General features: G+C 41.5%; 1 protein-coding gene across 1 annotated transcript; it reads left to right on the forward strand.

Moving 5' to 3' along the window:
• Positions 1-1,398: 1,398 nt before the first annotated feature.
• efemp2a (EGF containing fibulin extracellular matrix protein 2a) lies at positions 1,399-13,915 on the forward strand. Its single transcript, XM_067518605.1, has 11 exons — positions 1,399-1,578; positions 5,404-5,654; positions 6,235-6,283; positions 6,408-6,596; positions 7,132-7,254; positions 7,376-7,492; positions 8,664-8,783; positions 8,865-8,984; positions 9,153-9,279; positions 10,064-10,259; positions 13,043-13,915. The coding sequence occupies exons 2-11, from the start codon at positions 5,553-5,555 to the stop codon at positions 13,214-13,216; spliced, it is 1,317 nt and encodes a 438-aa protein (XP_067374706.1). The 5' UTR covers positions 1,399-1,578; positions 5,404-5,552; the 3' UTR covers positions 13,217-13,915.
• Positions 13,916-15,858: the final 1,943 nt, after the last annotated feature.

Here is a 15,858-nt window from a genome sequence, read left to right on the forward strand (position 1 = left end):
AAATAATTCAGAGGCAAGATGTACTGATCCTGGGAGTATTGGATGGAGATTAGAGACAGAAATAAAGGGAGGAGATATAAATTACACTGCAAAAGTGAAGATGGCTGTCCTTCAGTAGGCTGTATTGAGTATGTAAGGAAAATTAATGTTTAAAGATTTGACCTGCAGATTTCATGTGTAATGAACTTCCAGTGTTTGGGATGTCTGTGTGTGTGGCCATGGGAATAATGAACCAACCAGGGGCACACAGTTGGTCCAGCTAGGAGGTTGTCAGTGTGATTTTTAACAACAACCCCCATAATGACAGCTGCCATCTCTGCCACTACCCAGGACACAGGACAGATAAACAGTCTGCGGCTAAGTAAGTGTTTTTAACCCAAACACTGAAGGTTTACTTTGGAGAAGCAGGATAAATACTCAGTAATCACTAACATTATTTTAAAAATAGCATGACTTCTCTTTATAAAAAAATATAAAGACTAGTATGCCTATGAACAAATCATTGGTTGTAAAGCCACATTAAACACATAATCACCTTGTAATTGATGTTAGATTTTTAAAGTATCTTTGAATGAAGCCCATGGTTAATGTGGCTTCACATTTAATGTTTTGGGGACCACAATTGTGAACAAAAAGTTGAGTTCTGAAGTTGAATTAACCTTTTGAAGGCTAATGTGGGTTAAGCAACATCTTAACTTGTTTGCATCATAACAGACGTCAAATTCTCCAAAAAAAAAAGGTGCGGCAGCCGGAAATGATTTCAAGTGTAGTAATGGATTAGTCACATACAGAGAAACAAAGTTAAAACACTGTTTTAGATTAATAATTTCAGTTTATATTCACTGTTTTGTCCCTTAAGTACCAGTCGGTTCTGCAAAATAAGCTGACAAATTTTCCAACTAGGTTCTCCACGCTGTTTCCCTCTTCTGCACTCTCTAATTTTGTCCACATTCCATTAACTTCTCTCTCTCCCCGACTATAAATATCCTACATGTCAGATTGGATGAGAGCAAGAGCTTTAGTTACTTTATGGAGGAAAAAGAGGGACTAGATGTAAGAGGTAAGTATAGATAGATGGGGGGTAAATAGGGAAAAGGAGGGAGAAAAGGGTGGGAGAGCTTGGGGCTTTTGCAGGGGTTTAGTTTAAATGAAACCAGGTGTGTTGTGGGACCAGTAAGAAGGGGCATGTGTGTGTGAATCTGTGAGTTGTTGTTTCGCCTGCGATTTGGACGGATTTGGAATTTTGGTATTTGGGCCGCAGACCAGGAATTTGCATCCTGGGGGGTCAGGGAGAGGGGGTTTGGAGAGTGGAAGATGGCAGTGCAGGGGGCCAGAGGGGGGGTAAGAATGGGCTGTCCCTCTCTCCTCCCTCTTTCTCCTCCTCAGTCTCCTGCTTCCTTTCTCTCTCCCTCCCATTGCATGTGTTCAGCTGCTCCAGCTGTCGGTCTCCTCACTCACTCTCTCAGGGTTACACAGGCAGGAGTTTAAGGGACCACTTCTGTACGCCAACTCAGCTGGGACAACCGTAGCCAGCAGAAGTACACACTGGTCAGTGGAAGACCTGACAAAAAAAAATCTGTGAGTTTCCCTTTGTTTCTTCATAGTTTTATATACATATGTAGAAAAAGATCTGTTTAAAATGGAGAACTGCTGGGTGACTTATTACATTTGCAGGGGTTTTTGGGAGAAGTAATGGAGGTGAGACGTACTTACCCATTTTTCTTGTACAGGCCATACATGTCACAGCTGCACCACTGCTCTGCTCTCCCAGCTACACTTGGCTCCTCACTGGAGCCAAGATAACATGGGCCACAGTCTCTGCAGTTTTCTTCTTGGCTCTGTGTTTCAGAGACTGTAATAGGGGGGTAGACAGGAAGAGAGGCAATGAGTCACAGGACGTGCAGTTGTACAGTATGTTGCAAAATCCTTCTAACTCATCCCTCTTGTTCAGGATTTTCAATGAGTGCCTTGATCCCAGTTTAATTTGATACTTAGGAAAAACTATTGACAATTTGATTAAAGTCAGATTTTTAGGAGCTTCTATTAAACATTAAACAAGAGAAACAGGTGCCAGCAGACAGAGCATCCTGTAGCTTGTCTGTTATTTGGTTGTGTAGTTTATTACTGTTTGTACAGTATAATCCCTATAGCTAACATGTGACAGCTCCACTGTCAATGTAATGATTCAAGTGGGATTTCAAAGGTAACAGTAAAGAGTACAGTTCCCTTGAGAGCAGCCCATCATCTTGTTCCACAGTGAGTGCATATACTAATACATCACAGGCCTTTAGCAGTCTTTATAGAGGGAGACAGAGCAACCCAGGAGGGATTTGTTACCATTGCAGTGTGTGAGTTTATCCTGCAGGCTGCCATCCATCACTGACTGTGAAACTTCCCACAAAAGGATTTAGGTTGTGTGTAAGATGGACACCCCCTATTTGTGGATTTGCAGGTTCACTGCCACAATGGTGCAGTTGGAGTGCACTGAGACATCATGTTCTTGGGCTCCTCCATGCACAAGTGAGCAGAACAACACAAAGCTAGCTATGAATCCACTAAAACACATGGCCATCCTGCAGATTGAAGACTCCGTCTGTGTTTGTATTTGTTACCTAAGATAGAGCCAAAAATGTTTTGTCCTTATAAAGTTAGGGTGTTTTGACGAAGTGAAGACTTTTTATGCATTCGACCGAGTATAGAGGCCTGTTGGAAGGTTCAGACTAGGTTTTAGGGTTAGCTTTAAGCATTTAGTTGTGTTGGTCTAGGAATGCATTATGTCAATGAAAGTCCTAACAAGAATAGAAATACAAACCTGTGGGTGTGTGTGGTCCAACACTGGGTTTTACCTGGTCCCCATGTGGTCACTTTTATAAGCTGCTTGACATTTTGCATGTTAATTTTTGCTGACTGTGTGAATTTAAAAATAAGTCAGCTTGCTCTTACTGAGACCAAGGCAAGCCCTAAAGAGAGATAACGTGAATAAAGTACACAACAGATATTTTTGAGATATCAAATGTATTTAGTACAGCTAACAATTATTTCTATTATTTATTCATCTGATATTTTTTTCTTGAATGATCAGTTGATTATAGCTGATTATTCCGACCAACAGTCCAAAATCCAAATATATAATATTAATGATTAAAGAAGATTTAGAAAACTGGCAAATTAATTGTATGCATTTTTATACATCGAAATCAGTAGTTATTATAACAGACTATAATATATTAATCAGTACACGTAATCAGTACACAGCAGGTGCTAGAGCAGAGTGTTATCAGTGATATGTTTCAGCAGCTCAGTCAGTCATAGTCCAATCCTAGACAATGAACTCCTGCACAAGAGCCACATCCTGCTACACAATGAGGAGAGATGAGAGGTTAGGGGAGCAGTGGCTGAAAGTTTGGCACCAGCTGTCCTCTTACGTGAACCATGGGGGGTTTCCCAGAACCTGATACCCTGGGAACCACTGCTGTGGCAGGGCATCCCAGCTGAGAACTAGCGCCCACATCCTTGCCACGAGCATTCCAGAGGTCCACAGCTTCTTGATCTCTAGCAGCAGCGGGGCAACACCCATGCATCCCCGCTGCCCACACTCAGTAGCCAGTGGGAGACTGGGCCGAGCACTGATGGTCAGTTTGTTTTTGGGTGGTTTTTGGTCACACTGTTGCAGGCTGTAAGCGGCCACTCGGCCAATTCAGAGAGGTCACGTACTGCGGCAGTTTGGTTGCACGATGGTATGTGTTGCTGTCTGTGCTCACTGGGTTAATCCATGTTGTACTGCTTTTCACCACACAAAGGTCACAAAAGGCCTGTGATATCATCCAGGCAGCATTTGAGGGCGTCCACGTCACCCTGCGGTCTTCTGTTTGTCTGAACGTGAAATACAACAATAAGCAATGCCTGTAGTTGTGGCTTCTGGGCTTTATGTTAGAGCGTGTGTTTGTGCACGTAGACAGACAGTGATTATAACTTTCCTTTTATGCATTTTAAGTAGAGGTCCCTGACTTTACTGACAGCACCTGCTAAGAATGTTTTTTATTCCTTCAATCGGCCTGTTTTTCTGCTTTTTTACTTTTTTTTTTCTACTCCTGGTCTGGCAGAGTCGGCCATTTGTTTATGTTATAGTCAGGTTAAACACCTATAGCTTCTCTCCAGGAATACTAACTGAAGGACGGTTGTGTTGCTCTGTTTGGAGAAAAGCCAGTACTTAACACTCATACTACAAACATGCACACATAATTCACAAAAAATCAACTTCATAAATCCACCACTGTACAGAACAAAACCAGAAGATGTACTTACCTAAAAAAAAAATCCCAATTCAAATAAAAAGTCCATTACAAGTCAAAGCATTTCGGATTATAAAGAAAAATAAAAGAAAAATTCTACTGCAGTAAAGTATGCCACCTCCCAAGGTCCCTAAACCTATTTTTTAATGTTATGCACACAAGATAGTGTTTTGTGTGCAGAGCAACATTCAAAGTGCCATTTTTCCAGGCCTTAAGGGACTCTCTCCCTCTCTCTCTTTTAAAGTCAGGTTGGAGTTTTATCGTCCTTTTTAGTGTCCTCACATAAACACCAGTACAGCATTGCAACATTTCCAACATGAGCGACCTAAGGAGCTTTTTCTTTTCATTTTCTGAGTTTTAAGTAGTAGTAAGTTCTAACTTGAATTGTCAGGTAAACAAAGGAGACTACAAGTATACAGACCCATGTAACAGAATTACTCTAATAAAGTACCTTAAAATGCACCTCCAACACTGACAAAGATGGACGCCGTTTACATTATAGGGACACACTACAGCATTTGCAGATAAAGTGATTTCTTTATCTTAAATTAACTTTATTTCAGAAACTTAGGCAACAGCGCAGGAGATGCTTTTATAAAATATGCAAGTAAAGATTTATGTGCTCCCACTGACACGTCTCTGATACACAGTAAACCAAACCTCTAGAGGCAGCACTCAGAACGACTATCATTCCAGTGAACTGTAGTGTGCCAGTCCACAGACACAGAGGCCTTTCTGTGAGCAGCTAATATGAACAATTTTTCTGTGTAGTTGACTTTGTTATTTTCAGCTGAAGGATGGAGTTCGTCACACTGTTTATGTTATTACCTAGGAGGCTGATTCATTTCATTTATTCTTGCTGTGATCAAAGGGGAACTGTTTGGTTGACAAACAGTGAACCAAGTTCAATAACCTAACTGTTTGTGTTCTGATTGACTTGAAGTTGGCTCCAGTGCTTTTGCTTCACATTGATTTATCCATTTCAGCTGTGGAAACAGCTTACCGCACCAGCGTTTTTTGACATTGAATTGAACCTTTTGTGATTTCTGAGTTTGTAATATCTTTTTATGTGTTTTTCCAATTTCTTGCCCTCTGTCTCTCTGAAATACAGATACCACATCTTGGCTGCTGGTTTTCAAGGCACTGCTACCTGTCTGGTAGCTCTGTGTGTGTGTGTGTATGTGTGTGTATGTGTGTGTGTTTTTGTGTGCATGTTTTACGTGTGTTCCAGCCCCATCTCCCATTAATTAGTGCTTTAGCATGCAGGCTGCTTTTGTGTCCCACTTGTGCGTGTGCATATGTGTGTCTGTGCTCCTCCGCAGTGCTATTTCACAGCCACCTACAGAAAGTCACACCTACACGGTAAGGATAGATGAATCTCTCTCCCTCTTCTGTCTTTCTCTTTTACTCCTTTTGTTTTTTGTTTTTTTTTGCTTCTTCTTTCTTATTGTATATCACACCTGCCAGTTAATATTACTGCTGTTTTGGTTTGAAATGGACTAAAACACTCTCTCCTCTCTCAGATCTTTCTATTTTATTACATCATCTTCTTGATTAATATTCCACAGCAGTTTTCTCTTTCCAACATTTTATTGAAGTAGTGGGTGTGTATAATTTTAGTTTGAATTCCAAGTTTCTTTAGGCCTCACTTTTTATTCCATGCGAGATACCTGAATACTAATGACCCTTTTTAAATAAATGTTTGTTTTTGAAGTGACATTTGGCTTAAAGAAAGTAGTTTTAAATGTCAGACTTCCTTTAACAGCAGCAGTACTTTTGTCTCTTTCACCCAGCTTTCTAACATGAATACATGTCTTTTTTTATTTCCTATTACTGGGGTATGTTTTGTGTATTATAAATAAATTATGCAACTACTTGGCTCAGACATTGTTCACATCTTTCTTTCCATCATTTTCGCACACTCTTTCTCTGCTGCTTGTAGGAATGCACAGATGGGTATCACTGGGACCCTCATACCGAGCACTGTAAAGGTACCAGCTATGATTGTTCTCTTTCCCTTCGATCCCTAACTTATGGTTTTGATTTGTTTCTATTCGCTGTCTGTATTTCAGACCCAGTAATTAAATATCTCTCTCATCATGCATCTCTCATCAGACATAAATGAGTGTGAGACTATTCCAGATGCCTGCAAAGGGGAAATGAAGTGCTTCAACCACTATGGAGGTTACCTGTGCCTTCCCCGCTCTGCATCAGTCATCCCGGCTCCGGAGCCCCCCATCACACCCACTGAGGCCCTTAACCCCTGCCCTCTGGGCTACGAGCCGCAGGGAGACAGCTGTGTCGGTGGGTGTCTGATTGTAGGCCTGGTGGTTGGAGGTGGACAGGTGGCCACCACCAACAGGAGGAGTGATCATTAAGCACATTTGCACGTGTGTGTGGTTGTGTAAATGTATTGTCAGCGGCCACAGATTGTGAGGGACAGGTGGCCGTAGCAGGTGTTGGGACTGGAGACAGCATGTTGTTGCAAACTGTGTGGGTGTTAGTGAGTATGAGTCCAAGGGAGGCAGACAAACAGTGAAGGAATTTGGGAGATTTCACACGAGGACAGCTGCTGTGTTTTTAGGAACCGATCTTGTAGCGAGAAACCTACTTGTGCTGGAGGACAGAGAGGTGTTCATCTGGCCTGCATGAGACAGCAAACATGATTCAACATAGTGTGATATTCTCAGCTGTTGGGTGCAAATGAGGGGAACAGAGCTGACACCATCTGCCCTCTAACAATCCACTGTATCTGTCAGCCCTGCTGAATAATGCTGAGTTTATCACAATAACCACAATTTTTACATGTGTCCTTGTTTAATTTCACCCACAAACACAGATGTCGATGAGTGTGAGCGGGATGAACATGACTGCCAGCCTAGCCAGCATTGTATCAACACACTGGGGGCCTTCACTTGTCATTGTCCGGATGGTTACCGCAAAGTTGGCACAGAGTGCATCGGTGAGATCATCTGCATTCATCCCTTAACTAGTATAGCTAAAAAGGCTTAAGTGCAGCAGCTCAGAGTCAACGTAATAAACTGTAGGAACATTCCTCTTGTGACTTTTTGTCTTTTTTCCAGACATTGATGAGTGCAGGTACAGGTACTGCCAACATCGCTGTGTCAATGTCCCCGGCTCCTTCTCATGTCAGTGTGAACCTGGTTTCCAGCTGGCAGGAAACAATCGATCTTGCATTGGTGAGTGACAATACCAGGTGATGGAAGACGTAATAAGATTATAGTAAAACAGTAAGTAAAACAGTGTAAAATTACTGCAGGGCAAGCAAAAAAAGCTGCAGTCACAATCTTACTAGTAATAACAGCAAGATAAACTATACCAAAGTAAAAGTTCTGATCCAGATGGTTATGGCCCCTTGTCATAGGAACATTATAGTATATATTAGGATTAGTATTATTACTGATTAATAATCATGTTAGAAGCAATTTAGTTTTGTTGAGTTTTTATTGTTTGTGAGTTTAATGTAAACAAACTCAATTAACTTCTATTACCCAATTAGGGCTGCAATTAACATTTTTAACACAACTTATTTTCATTAGCAAGTTTATTTTATTTAAATGGTCTTTTAATCATTTGGTCTATAAAATGCTAAACTTTTGCAGAGGCCATGGTTCTTTTATTAGTTTGTTTTTTCGGTGCAGATTATTAAATGTATTAAAACATACACTGACATAGTGATCCTTAGACTTGAAATGCTGGAACCACATAATATTTTTACTTAAATGACATCAGTTTTATAAACTATCAAAACAGTTATAGAAGACTGTTGCAAAGCAAAGAGTATAAATGTCAAGTGGAAAAAAAAGAAATCCTCAAGTAAAGTACAGCCAAATTACTATATAAATACAGCTACCTTTTACTTACAATAGATTATAATGTACTCACCTACCCAGGTTCCAAATAATTTCTCTGTAACATTAAATTCTCATGAATAAATCTGTATTTATTAATGTTAATATAAGGTATTACTAGGGATTTGAAACTCAGAGACTGTATTCTACTTCAACAGTACTCTGGTTTAATTAGATTTGATTGACAGCTGGCAAGCAAATCTACAATCATCTCATATTGACTCAATATTGCTAATTCTATTTGCTGCACAGAGAAACAGTGTGTGACTTCACCTTTTTTCCAACAGTGAGAAAAAAACAAATGCACACAAACCTCTCGTGTGAAGAAACCAAAACTGTTGAAACTTTGGGAGAGTTTGTTTAAGCATTCATGTCGCACCCCATCTCTCACAGTAACAAACTGATGGCAAAAATATGCTTTAGGGGTTTAAAAGTTATTGTGATCTATCATTTCTGATTTCTGTCTTCAGTTTGAGTTTTTGTCCTTTCTCCTTTTTAGATGTGAATGAATGTGACATGGGTGCCCCTTGCTCTCAGAGATGCTACAACACATATGGCACCTTCCTCTGTCGCTGTGACCAGGGGTACGAGCTGGGGCCTGATGGCTTTGCCTGTAAAGGTAAGAGAGCCGCTCTGTCTCTTCATCCTTCTTATTTTTAATAATGGACGGTTAATAAAACCTGAACATGTAACTTGACAGACATTGATGAGTGCAGCTACTCCAGTTACCTGTGTCAGTACCAGTGTGTCAATGAACCAGGAAAGTTCTCCTGTGTGTGCCCAGAAGGATACCAGCTGCTAGGCACCAGACTCTGCCAAGGTAAACGCACACCCACTTCCATTTCCTCCCCAAACTAACGCCTTCCACTCTGTGCTCTCAGAGTCACAATTGCTGCACTGAGTCAATACTTACTGATTCTTTCACAGCAGCTCTATTCTTGTTCTTTTCTTGTCAAATCAACAATCACGAGTTGAGTTTTTCCTGCAGATATAAATGAATGTGAAACCGGTGAACATCAGTGTACTGAGACACAGACCTGTGTGAATATCCATGGACGATACCAGTGTGTGGACACAAACCGATGCCAAGACCCTTATGTACAAGTGTCTGAAAAGTGAGTGACACCTCATGAAAGCTAGTGTGTGTTCATACACAAACACACACTTCCGCACACCTTTTCCCAATTACTCAAATATGTGCTGGCCATCAGCTCAGAATATAATCAGCCCCTGTGTTGAGTAAGACTCTGAAAGATTACTACAATTACTTTTTCCACATATGAGTCCAACTTTTCCAACCTTTTCATTTGAGCATTGCCCACTGTAATAAGAAAACTATTAAACAAGTGTTGGATTGGCAACACAGGTGTAGATTACTATTAGCATATCCCAAGCGATTATGTGGTATAAATGTGTTTTAGAAAAACATGAGGGGAAAAAAGGCTACTGTTCAATAATTGTTAGATTTTAGAACTTTGTGTTCAGTCATGTTACTCCCTCTGCTGGCTGGTTTATGAACAACTGTAGATGTTTTTTCTGCAGTGAAAGAAATGGAAGGATCAATTGTTGACAGTATTGTTGTAAACTAAATTCACCAATTACAAAAACATACAGCCAACTACAAAGTAATAAAAAACAGCCTTGAAGAGATAGAAAATGGCCTGAAAAAGACACAAAACAACAAAAATTAGGCAAATGTTGCACAGTGGCTACAAAAAGACCCACAATAACCACGAAAAGCTGCATAATTCTTATCAAAAGATGCTTCGATTAAATCAAAGAAATACAAAATAAGCCATCGTTCCACTGTCTCTACACATTCCTACTATTACAACAACAAATACCTGTGGACTTATTTTACTTAAAGTGGATTCTCATGCTGGCCTTTTGTTCCTCTAGCCGCTGTGTGTGTCCTGTTAACAAGCCTGGCTGTCGAGAGCTGCCTTTTTCCATCGTCCACCGCTACATGAGCATCACCTCAGAGCGCTCCGTGCCTTCTGACATCTTCCAGATTCAGGCCACCAGTGTCTCCCCAGGGGCTTACAACACCTTCCGCATTCGCTCCGGTGATGAGAATGGGGACTTCTACATCAGAGTGAGTACAGAGCTGTGTTAAGCAAAATTATGAATAATTATTATTTGGTTTTCCACCTTTGTGGTAGTTTTTCCTTTTTTAGACATTCTGCTGTTTTTACTATTTGTGTGTGGTAGTTTTTTAGTGAGTCATTTTGTGGTTTTTACATTATTTTTTATCTCTATAACCCTCTGACCCATGCGCCTATAGGCCTGTGCCTAGTAGCTTATTTGGTAATAAAACCATGATAATTAGCATTAAGAATAAAAGTTCTCACTACAAAAATATTGAATGAAACACAATTGATAGATTGCTGCTGCAAATGCACGATTGCGTAAGCACCATTATACTGCCATCTTGTTTTCCGTTCAGTTGTTCCCTTTCAGAGGTCGCCACGGCGAATCGTATGCCTCCATCTAACCCTATCCTCTGCATCCTCTTCTCTCACACCAACTAACTTCATGTCCTCTCTCACTACATCCATAAATCTCTTTGGTCTTCCTCTAGACCTTCTGCCTGGCAGATCCAACCTCAGCATCCTTCTACCAATATATTCTGTCTGTTCTCTGAACATGTCCAAACCACCTCAATCTGGCCTCTCTGACTTTATCTCCAAAACATCTAACATGAGCTGTCCCTCTGATGTCCTCATTCCTGATCCTGTCCATCCTCATCACTCCCAAAGAGAACCTCAACATCTTAAGCTCTGCTACCTCCAGCTCTGCCTCTTGTCTTTCCTTCAGTGGCACTCTCTCTAAGCCGAACGACATTGCTGGTCTCACCACTGTCTTTAACACCTTTCCTTTCATTCTTGCTGATACTCTTTTATCACACAACACACGTGACACTTTTCTCCACCCATTCCAACCTGCTTGCACTCGCCTCACCTCTTTTCCACACTCTTCGTTGCGGTAAACCGTTGACCCTAAGTACTAAAAGTCCTGCACCTTCTTCACCTCTGCTCCCTGTAACCTCACCGTTCCACCTGGGTCTCTGTCATTGACACACATGTATTCTGTGTTGCTGCGTCTAAGCCTTATTACTCTGATTTCCAGAGCAGACCTCCATCTCTTTAGATTTTCCTCCACCTGCTCCCTGCTCTCACTAAAAATCACAATGTCCTCTGCAAACATCATAGTCCACGGAGATTCCTGTCTAACCTCATCTGTCAGCCTGTCTATCACCAGAGCAAACAAGAAGGGGCTCAGAGCTGATCCTTAATGCAGACCCACCTCCACCTTGAACTCCTCTGTCACACCTACAGCACACCTCACCATGGTCTTACAGCTCTCATACATGTCCTGCACCACTCTAACATACTTCTCTGCCGCTCCAGACTTCCTCATACAATACCACAATTAGCCGAGCTTCCACTATTCTTTCCCACAACTTCATTGTTTCTCTCATCAGCTTTATTCCTCTGTAGTTGCCACAGCTCTGCACATCTCCCTTGTTCTTAAAAATGGGCACCAGTACACTTCTCTTCCATTCCTCTGGCATCCTCTCACTTTCCAAGATCTTGTTAAACAAACTAGTCAGAAACTCTACTGCCACCTCTCCTAGACACTTCCATACCTCCACAGGTATGTCATCAGGACCAACTGCCTTTCCACTCTTCATCCTCTTCAACTTCCTCCTCACTTCACTCTTAGTAATATTTGTTACTTCCTGCTCCACACCAGTCTCCTCTTCTCCTCTTCGCTCTCTTTCATTTTCCTCATTCATCAACTCTTCAAAGTTCTCCTTCCATCTTCCCATCACACTCCTGACAGCTGTCTATACAGTTCCATCCTTATCTTTAATCACCCAAACCTGCTGCCTCTCTATCTCTTTGCCTGACCAACAAATCCACCTGTCTTTCTTTAATGTCCAACCTAGCATACAGGTCCTCATATGCTCTTTGTTTGGCCTTTACCACCTCTACCTTCACCTTACGCTGTATCTCCCTGTACTCCTGTCTACTCTCTTCAGTCCTCTCAGTGTCCCACTTCTTCTTAGCTAACCTCTTTCTCTGTATACAGTCCTGAACTTCCTCATTCCACCACCAAGTCTCCTTGTCCACTTTCCTCTTTCCTGATTACACACAGAGTACCCTCCTACCTGTCTCCCTGATCACATTAGCTCTAGTGGTCCAGTCATCTGGAAGCACCTCCTGACCACCCAGAGTCTGTCTCAGCTCCTCCCTGAAAACTACACAACATTCTTCCTTTTTCAACTTCCGCCACTTTGTCCTCTCTTCTGCCTTAGTCCTCTAAAGAGTCATTTTACACACCAGCATCCTGTGTTGTCTGGCTACGCTCTCTCCTACCAATACTTTGTGAACACGAATCTCTTTCAGATTATGTCGACATAAGATGTAGTCCACCTGAGTGCTTCTACCTCAGCACCATATGTCACTCTATTTTCCTGCCTCTTCTGGAAGAAAGTGTTCACTACAGCAATTTCCATCCTCTTTGCAAAGTCTACCACCATTTGTCCTTCTGCGTTCCTGTCCTGAAGACCAAACCTGCTCATCACATTCCATTCACCTCTGTTCCCTTCACCTATATGCCCATTGAAATCTGCACCAATCACCACTCTCTCACCTCTGGGGATGCTCTGCATCACTTCATCTAACTCACTCCAGAATTTCTCCATCTCTTCTGTTACAGCGCTAATTAATATTTATAAAATACTTCTCTGGAGGCTCAAACAAGATTTACACATCCTGGTTGGTGTCGAGCTCCAAAACCTCACCCACTCACTAATGACAGCTCCTTTTGTAGTGGACATGTGCTCAGTAATATTTGTTTTGTCTTCTACAGCAAATCAACAATATCAGCGCCATGCTGGTGCTGGCCCGTGCTGTGTCCGGGCCCAGAGAGTACACGTTGGATCTGGAGATGGTGTCAGTCAACCCTCTGCTCACCTACCAGGGCAGCTACCCGACCAGCTCTGCCCTCAGACTCTCCATCTACGTTGGCCCATACGCCTTTTAGAGGAGAAGAGGAGTGGAGGCACACAGAGAAACAATGGAGAGGGAGAGGGAGATGGGAGAAAGACAGATGCTAAAAAGGAGTGGTCAATGCAGTTCAACCAGTCACTGTGATGCATTTTTTACTTAATTGTCCAAAGAAAGCAGTGTATTTCTGTCAGCCCACCATATTACATGTAAGAGTAAACAATCACTAAAGAAATACATTTAAATAATTAGCCCAGTCAGATGTGCTCCCTTGTGTTTAATCTGTCATGTTTTTTAGGATATCATGTTATTTACTTTACATCTTTTTGGCAGCATCATTCTATGGTTAATGAGTATAAAAAGAGAGTTCTTTGTATCTGTTCAGGGTGATAACAAATCTGTGTGACATGTTTTCTGTCTGCCTTCAGGTGGAATGATTCACACCCAGCGTCACTAGATTAATCTGTTTTCATCAGTTTACATCCTTATCCTCAGTTCCGCTCTATTTGTCACTTTATTCTTGTCAGCCCTGTTTCCTATTTCAGACGTGATTCAGTAACCACTCAGATCAGACCTCAGCATACTCCTTCACTCTCCACTGTTCATTACTATGTTTTAGCTTGCTGTCACTGCCATTTGTAGGATTGTCACATTGCTGATTGTGTTTGACTTTGTATTATTATTTTTTTGTCTACAGGTTGGAACCCAAATAAAATATACCTTTACATCTGTGTCACAGACAGTTTCATTCTTTTAGCCGTTCTATCTCCACAGCACCCTTCCCTCTGGACCTTCTAATATTTAAATTCAAAAGAATTTGTTGATTAATAGAGTCATCTAAATAGGCTGACAGTAAATGCTTTTGCAATTAGTTAGTATTTTAGTCAACAAAGTTAAGTAAAGTTGCCAAACATTTGCTAGCTACAGTCATCATATGCTGCTATTCTCAGTTTTATAGGATTGAACTAATTACTTTGGGGTTTGGACTGCATTGCCTTGGGCTTTAGACATGCTGCCATTCTATCACAGGGCTGATGTGCAAAATCGTGCAAAGTCAAAAAATCATTCACAGTCAAATTCACACTCAAGAGTCACCTGTTAATATTTGGCTCGTGGGAGGACACTTAAGGAAAACAATGCAGGCATGGGGGGAACATGCAGACCCCACACAGAAAAGTCACAGCCAGCAGGAGGGTTCAAACACATGACCATCTAGCTGTGAAAAGTGAGCGCCAAACACACTGATTTGTCAAAACAGCCCATTAAATGTTTTCTCTTGTAAATCCCCCAAAAAATCTATTTTGATCACTTCTGATAAAATATGAACCAAACACTAACCCATTGAGTTGTCCAGCCATTATCCTTGCTAATGTATCCGTATTCATCTTCGAAATAGTAAACCAGATAAATCGGAAACTTAACATAACCACATTCTCTTGCCATATGCACCTTTAAACCATCCCACTCTCACCCTTCCAAAGAGCAGTAATTCAACCACCATCTGTTCACCTTTTCCCACTACAATTGATAGCTGCTAGTTTGCCTCCCTCCAGGAGTGAGATACAGATGATGAATTATGTCCCTTAACATCTGATACTAATCACAATAATATGTTTGAATATGACACTGAAGGTGAGAGGCTATTGGGATTGTCAGGATCATTGTTTCTTTAACTGCTGTTTTGTTGAATTGTGTCCTGAACGCCAAGAAGAACAGTGTGTTCTTTTGTCCCAGAACCACCCCCATCTTTACCTGCACCCACGCACTCCTCACAGGCCTCCAAAATAAGATATATTTTCTGTTTTCACAGGTCAACATTATACCAACTAACAGCTAAAACTGCCACAATTTTCCGTCCTGTCCATGACAAACCCCACAGTTAAACACACTGGTGTAGCCTGAAACCTTGTATGGTGAGTGAATGAATGTTAGATTTCTCTCATCTTCACTCACAGTGGTTAATTTCAGTGTGTGAAAAGGGCAAATAGATTAAAGCTCATATCCACTTTCGCACATCCTTAAATTAGGGAGGCAAAGCAGCGAATGGCTCCAGTTTAAATTAAAAAGACCGAAGCACTGCTGCTCTCTGTTCTATTTTTACTGTCACAGCACTTCAATTGTGTGCTAACTGATTCTCCTGACCCACAAAAACAGCTAAGGGAGAGAAGAGGGAAGCCCTTATTTCACAGTCCATTGCTATTTGCTCCGCCCAGTCCTAAACACACAGACACACACACACACACACACACACACACACACGCACACCTCCCATCTGTCCTCACTGGGGGGTGATGACTCACACACACAGGCCCGTTTTATGTAATCGGTGAAGCCCTTGTTCAGCCACCAGGGGACACCAGATCACACAGATCTCAAACTAGAGGCAGTCCAGGAATAGTAACAACCTGAGGAGAGTGTTGGTTTTATAACCTAATTGACTAGTGAGCTTACATTTTCTCCCGTTTTCCATGAACTCCTGCGTCCGTGGGAAGAAAAACTGATGGCATCTTTGTCCAAGTTTCAGAAATATTGTACAATAAAGCACCTACAGTATACCAATACTTGCCTAGCTGTTCTTCTTGTTTGCCTACTTGGCATCTTCTGATGATAGAAAACTAAGATGACTGTTTAAGGTTGGAGTGAGTAAGGTTGGAGTTGTGGGGGTTTTTACAGAGAGTA

Source organism: Channa argus, chromosome 10, assembly GCF_033026475.1.
Source record: "Channa argus isolate prfri chromosome 10, Channa argus male v1.0, whole genome shotgun sequence".
NCBI classification, from domain to species: domain Eukaryota; kingdom Metazoa; phylum Chordata; class Actinopteri; order Anabantiformes; family Channidae; genus Channa; species Channa argus.